At 53.2% G+C, this 7,060-nt stretch overlaps 1 protein-coding gene across 1 annotated transcript; it reads right to left on the bottom strand.

Annotated features, from left to right (window-relative positions):
* Positions 1–2,912: 2,912 nt before the first annotated feature.
* GDF5 (growth differentiation factor 5) lies at positions 2,913–6,616 on the bottom strand. The gene is made up of 2 exons (XM_024743214.1): positions 5,992–6,616; positions 2,913–3,787 (listed from the first exon to the last, which is right to left on the bottom strand). Exons 1-2 carry the CDS (start codon positions 6,614–6,616, stop codon positions 2,913–2,915), a joined length of 1,500 nt encoding a protein of 499 aa, XP_024598982.1.
* Positions 6,617–7,060: the final 444 nt, after the last annotated feature.

Below are 7,060 nucleotides of genomic sequence, written 5' to 3' on the forward strand. Positions count from 1 at the left end.
GAGATACTTTAAGACCAGGGCGCCAAGCCCCGGGAAGATAATTCTACTACTTGCCAAGACTGGGGTCAGTGGAATTGGGGGTCCAGAAAAGTGGCAAGAATGGTACAAAGAATACAGAGACCTGCAGGAGACCTGCAGTTACCTCTCTGGATTGTTAGCTTCTCATCTGTAAAAATAGGGGAGCAGAGGGTAACATTCCTTGCCCTGCCTGCTTCACAAGACTGTTTGAGGCACAATAATGATAACAACTAACATTTGTTGAGTGCCACCTCTGTGCCAGCTACTGTGCTGAGTGTCTCTCATATCCTCACAGTTAGCCTTATGAAATAGGTACATTGTTTATCCTTCCCCCCCCCCTTTTATTTTCACAGATGAGGAAATCAAGGTTCATGGAATTAGACGACTTGCCCAAGGCCTCTAACTCTAAGTGACAAATCTTGAAATTTGAAACTGGGCTGCCTTTTGAGGCCAGCAGAGCTGTGAGACCACAGCTGAGACAGTGTTTGTGAACTCTAAAGAACGATATAAGCCTTGAACCCTTTGGTGTGAGAATGCCCTGTACAAGTATGCAGCCTGTTATGACTGGGACTGGAGGTGGGTGCCTGGTGGGGATAATTTTCCAAGGAGGCAGTTGAACAGATCAGATGGTTAGGATGGAAGGGCTGTTCCCACCCACAACAATCTGATTGGTTCCCCATGGTCTGGGTGGGAAAGGGGGTCAGGTACAGAGTCTGATTGGTTCTCTTGCGAAAAAGTGTTCTAGGACAGGTGGAGGTGGGAGAGGAAGCTCCTAGGGTATCAAACTGGAGCCACAACATTCAATTCAATGCCTGGACCTCAGCAGGAAGAGCACCGTGGCTGAGAGTCCTTGAAGCTCTCTGATAGGGATAAGGCAGGGAGAGCTCCAATCTGTCAGACTTTCTAAGAAACCAGGGACATACAGCCCAGGAAATCAGTGCATGTAGGAGCCTGCCCCACCTGTGACCCCTTGGTCCCCTGCCTCTCTGCCCTTCGGTCTCCAGCCACCCTGCTTCTACACTGCTCTCCCTGTGTCCACAGTCCATTGCTTGGCCTCCCCGGGCACCTCCCTTCCAGGCTCACTCTCCTCTCACATACACCAGAACTCTGTCTGCCGTGCAGCTCCTTTGTTTACTTCCAGAGCTTGTGGGCCTGCCCCCAGCCAAACACAACGAAACTCGGCCAGGGAGGGCTAGGCTCCAGGCTCAGGCTGGCCCCTCAGGGACAGGGAATGGCCTCCAAGCCAGGGAGGTAGCTCGAAGGTATGCTGCCCCCCACCCTGGGCTCTTGCTTCAGGTCCTGACAACCCAGGTTTCAGGCCTAGAGGGAAGAAACACAGGATCTGTCCAGAGCTGGGCAAGAATTCCTACTGTTGAAACAGCTTTGGCTAGGAGCCCTGGGAATCGAAGACCCAGCTGGAGAGAGATGGGGGAAATTTTGAGGCCCCCTGGGTGGGAAGCTGAGGCCTAGGCTTTCTTCTCCTGGTCCTCCCTTTCTTCAGCCAGGCAGAACCTGGTCCTGAGCCCTAGGAACAAGGACTCAGGTGCCCAAATTTCCCTACCAGAAGGCTGTATTCCCCTCCCAAGAGCTCATGCCTCGCTCTTCCCCATAGGTTCTAGTGGAAAAGGGAAGTGGGCATTTAGTCTGGGCCAAGCCCCAAGCAGGAATGTGTCTGGCATTGGTCCGTCTAAGGTCAGTAAGGTCAGTGGGGAGGTTACTAATGTATAATTATGTATTTATATACGGTATAATATAAAGGGGAGGAGCTCCAGTTGTTTCTAGAGCTGGAGTGAAGGGGTGGAATGTGTGCCGAACTGGAGGGTAGCAGGTAAGATAAGATCACAGGTAAGATCACGTGAGGAACAGTGGTCAGTGACAGAAAAGAGATGCTCCAATAGGGGAAGAGGAGATCGTGGCAGCCCACGTTCCCCAGTGAGAGGTGGAGGGCCCTTTAAATGGTGACCAGCTGATTCTGTGAGTATGATGTGGGGATGAGAGGGGACAGAGCAGACACTGGTGAAGGAAGTGGGGATGACTTTAGAGGAAATGAAATCCCCAATTTCCCTCCCATTTAAGGGATCCATTTTGGAGGCAACAAACTTGACTAAGGAATGTCAAAAAGGAAACCTAACTCTGTTGCTATGCCTCAGTGGAATAGATGGAGCTCTGGAAGAAAACCAGGAATGGGGTTAGAGGTAGCACTGGCCCTGCTCGGCCTGTGCTCTCTGTCCCATTCTGCTCTGGGCAGCCCGCCTCCCCTCTCTGGGACAGTCATTCTTTGAAGGGTCACTGGGTCCCCTGGGGTAAATAAGAAATCTGCCACAGTTTTAGGCATGGTTTTGTTTTTTATCTCATCAATGTACATTTTAATCTAACAGTCTAAGAGCCTCACACCCATGCCCAAACCCGCTCCCCCTCTTTCCCACCCCTGCCCAACCAGCATCCATCTGCCCCAGGGGCAGAAAGTCATCAAGCACAATGGTAATTCAAGGAGGAGGTGGCACCTGTGCCTCTCCCAAGGAGAGTCCTCCCTGGAGAGTCCAGAGATCGAGAAGGTCCCGGTAAGGAGAGGTGGTGGGCTGAGTTTCATTGGAAGACAAGGCCTCCTGGGTCTCAGTCCTATTCAGAGTCTGTCTCCCTGGGCCTGTCCCCGCCAGTCAGAGCAGCAGAAGGGCAGAGATCCTCAGACAGGGGGACTTGTGGATAGAAAGAGACCTTCAGCCCAATTCCCACTCTGAGAGTGAACAAGGCTGTTGAAATCCCCTTTCACGCAGGCTGTGTAGATGCTCCTGGCTGTAGCTTCCCGACCCCTCTGTGATTCCAGGAGTGCGTGGAGGGGCTCTTGTGACCAGCATCCTGGGATGTATCACCCAGGAAGACAGAGGCCAGTGCTGCTACCTGCAGCCACAAGACTCCACGACCATGTCTTCATACTGCTTATAGACCACGTTGTTGGCGGAGTCAATGAAGAGGATGCTGATGGGACTCAGCCGCGTGGGCACACAGCAGGTGGGTGGCGTGGACTCAGGGTCCATGGAGTTCATCAGGGTCTGGATGACTGCATGGTTCGTGGGCTCCAGGTGGGAGCGCAGGGGGAACTCGCATAGCCCCTCGCAGTGGAAGGCCTCGTACTCCAGGGGCGCGATAATCCAGTCGTCCCAGCCCATGTCCTTGAAGTTGACATGCAGCGCCTTCCGACTGCAGCGGGCCTTGGGGTTCTTGCTGGGCCGCTTGCCCTGACGTGTGGCCAGTGGGGCCCGCCGCTTTCGCCGCTGACTGAACAGGTACTCGTAGACGGTCTTATCATCTTGGCCAGAGCGGGCCTTAATCTCATTAAAGAACAGGTCCCGTTTCTTGGTGCGGCCAAACACCAGGAACAGGGCCTTCTCATGGACCTGCCGGGCAGCCCGGTCAAAGCCCAGGCCACGGAGGTCCACAGCCCGGCCCCGTTCCCAGGCCTCCAGCTCCAGGCACAGCTGGGCCGAGTTCTTAAAGTTTCGGAAGAGCTTCCAGATGTCGAACACCTCCCAGCCAGATCCATCCAGGCCTGGCATGGAACGCACATCCAGCAAGGCCGCCGGCTGTCGGCCGCTGGGGCAGCTGGACAGCTTCAGCTGGGCAGCTCGCCCACTGCTGGGGGCCACTGGCTTAGCTGTGTCCGAGGGCTTCTTCCGCAAGATCCGCAGCTCGGCCCCTAGTAGCCCATCCTTCTCCAGGGCGCTAATGTCAAACATGTACCTCTGCTTCCTGATCGCAGGACCTTGGTCATCTAGAGAGAACACCCATAAGTCATTCCCTACAACCTCACCAAGGGAGCTGGTCACCTTAAGGCCTCAGGGGAGGACCACAGCTCTTCTCCCCTCGAGAGAACGTTCTTTAACCTCTTCCCCACTCTGACAGAGGGCAAGACCCAAACCACTGGGAGCCTTTTTCAAAATAAGGGAACTTCCTATACAGTCAACCAAGTAGGATTGTTGATCTGTAGATGTGGCTGTAGCTGATTTGAGTGATTCTGGGTGTTTGTGTCAATGAGATGCATAGCAGAGGTCCATCAGCCTTAGAACTGCCTTCTACCTGCCCCTCTCCCATCTGTTATCCAATATGATTTCTCTTTGGTAAGATAGGTGAAATGGGCATTATAATGACCCCTGTTTTTCCAGGGGAGGAACCTGAGGCTCAGAGAAGTTAGTAACTTGCTCATGGTCACCCATCTGGGAAAAAGCAGAGCTGGAACTCCAGCCTAGAACTTTTTACACCCGATCCTGAGCTGCTTCTACTATACCATGCCTTAAAGAAGATCTTAGTGTTCTTGTTTTATGGATGAGGGGCAGAGAGGGGGAGTGACTTGCCTAAAGTCACACAGCAAGTTAACAAAAAAGCCTGTCTATAAGCCAATTTTCCTGGCTTCCCAGTCTAATGATTTTGTTGTGTATGTTTCTTACCCTGCTGGGTACGTGAATGTGTGTGTGTGTGTGAATGACAGTTGGTGTGTGTGTGTATGTATGGTTCAGTTCACATGTGAGTATGAAAAGTAATGCATATGTGAGTGACATGTTATATGCATGTATGATTGGGCTTGTGTGAATATTTGAAGGGTATGTATGTATATGTGTCTATATATATGTAAGAAGATTCCTTGTATATATGTAAGGTGTGTGTGCACGTGTGTACGTGTGTGTGTGACTCAGCATGCACGTATAAATATAAGGCTGTGTGTGTGTGTAAGAAGCTCAGTAGTATGTCCGAATCAGCATGCCTTCCTTCCTAAATACCAATTTGCCATTGGGAAACATTCATAATATTGCTCTAGAAGCTAATTAGGCCTTTAAACTCCCCATCTCCCCCCTCCAAGCTCCCTTAGAGCTGGGGGGCACAGGGACTTATTTTATGATTTCCCCAAGGGGTCACAGCTTGCTCTGGCTGGGCAGGCAGCCAGGCCACCCCCCCCAACCTCAGCCAGACCTGCTGCCTCTGTGCCTCCCCACCCCGTCATTCCCCCACTGGCCAGCTCTAATGAGGAGCCTCTTCCTCTCTCTGACCCTTCCCCCACCCTGCCAGCCAAAGTCCCAAGACTCCCAGAACCAGAACGTATGAGCTGCCAGCAACTCTAGCAATCAGGTCCACCTCCCTCTTCACACTTATGGAGAAACTGAGGCCCTAAGAGGGGAAGGGACTTGCTGAGATCACACAGCAAGTTGAGAGGAAAAGTCAAGACAGTGAGGTGGGGTGGGCAGAGGGAGAAGTGAAGGGAGCAGATCGTCTCCTGGGTTCATGATAAAAATGATGTGTGTTTAGGACAGGACAAAAAGTTTTCATATTAGAAGGGCTCTCAGAAATCACCCAATCCAACCTCCATAGGGTTGTACTGATGGGGAAACTGAGACCCCAAAGGGAGAAGGGGCTTTCCCAAGGTCACACGGTGAGTTAGACCCTAGGTCTGTTGTCCACCCTGCCCCACCTCGTATATCTAGAGGTTGTTCCAGAACTCCATTATGCCTCATTTACTGTCGTCACCTATCCTGTCCCTTCTGCCCCCCAGCCCAAAGGCAAAGTGGGAGAACCATGGGTATCTGAGATTAATTTCTCTCTCTGCCATATGAGAAAACCTACAACCCTCTGCAGCCTGGAAAGTCTGGCCAATTCACAGAAGCACAGAGCATGGCCTGGTAATCAAGAGTCTTAGAGGCTGGTCCCCAACTCTGCCACCAACAGGCAGGTCTTATCTCCTTCCCAGGCTTCAGTAACCCCCTCTGCACCTTGCAGGAATGGTACTTGGTGATCCCCAGGTGCCCTCCAGCTCTGACATGCCAACAGCCTGGGACCTGGAGTGTGTGAGGTAAGTCCCAGATACCACCCAGGCCAGATGCACACACCGTCTCCCACCAATGCAGTGGCGGGGCTCTGAGAGCCCCCTCCATGCATGCAGATGCCCCTCCCTCTGAGCCGTGCCCCTGCCCCCCCCCGCCCCCTCACCTTGCCCTTTGTCAATAAAGCTGGTGATGGTGTTGGCCAGGCCAGCCTCCAACTTCACGCTGTTGTTGCCTCCCTTTCTGTCAGCCTCGGACAGCGTCCTGTACAGCGAGAGCATGTATTCGTGGGGCGTGATTGGGGGCGGGCGGAATGGCTCCTTGGGCTCTCGAGGGGACCCAGGCTCCCTGGCCTTCTTCAGCAGGAAGGGGCTGGGGACAGATCCTGTCTTTGGTGGTGCCTTACCCCCAAGAAGCTGTCCTTTTGGGGTCACAGTCCGCGTTGCAGCCTGCCTTGTCTGGGGAGGGTGTCCTGGCTTGGGTTCAGGGCCACCCGATCTGGGGGGCAGCTTTTTGGGTTCATCCTTCTTGGGCTGTGTCAGGGCTCCTGTCTGCCCGGTGCCCCCCTTTGCCTTGGCATTGGTGGCCCCCCCACCGTAGCTGTGACCCCCCGGCCTGAAGATGTTCTGGGCCAGAGGGGGCCTCTCCTTGGCTTCTGCTTTGGCCAATCCTGGCCTGGCCCCCTGGGGTCTCTGGCCCAAGTCAGGGGCACCCAACACAGTGCAGATGAATTCCAGGTCCAGCCAAGCCAGGTGCCAAAGCAAGAAAGTGAGGACTTTGGGGAGTCTCATCCTCTGGACAGCCGCTGAATGACACCAAAGAGAACAGTGGCAGCAGCGGAGGTGCCTCTGGTTTGGCAGGAAAAACCATGAAAAGAGTGGACCCTCAAAAGCAGCGGCAGCAGCAGTAGCAGCAGAAGGAAAGGCTTTCTCCTCAGTCTGAGGCTCTTGAAGTCTGCCGGGTGTGTGTCTGTATCCAGTCCCATAGTGGAAATGCTCTCGTATCCAGACGTGCACCGTCTCCAGTCAGCAGCTGAAAATAACTCGTTCTTGAAAGGAGAAAGCCGACCGCCCCCTTTCTCCTGCACAACTGACTGAGGGCTTGAAGGAGGCTTGTATAAGGCTGAGGGATTTTTCCAAGAAGGAAGAATGGCGTAATGCTGCCTGTGTGCTCCAGTTCTTTTTTTTTTTTTTTAAAGTTTTGAATCCTTTCCTGTCAAAATACTTACACAAAAA

This window comes from Neophocaena asiaeorientalis, unplaced genomic scaffold (genome assembly GCF_003031525.2).
Source record: "Neophocaena asiaeorientalis asiaeorientalis breed wild unplaced genomic scaffold, Neophocaena_asiaeorientalis_V1.1 scaffold82, whole genome shotgun sequence".
Classification (NCBI taxonomy): Eukaryota; Metazoa; Chordata; class Mammalia; order Artiodactyla; family Phocoenidae; genus Neophocaena; species Neophocaena asiaeorientalis.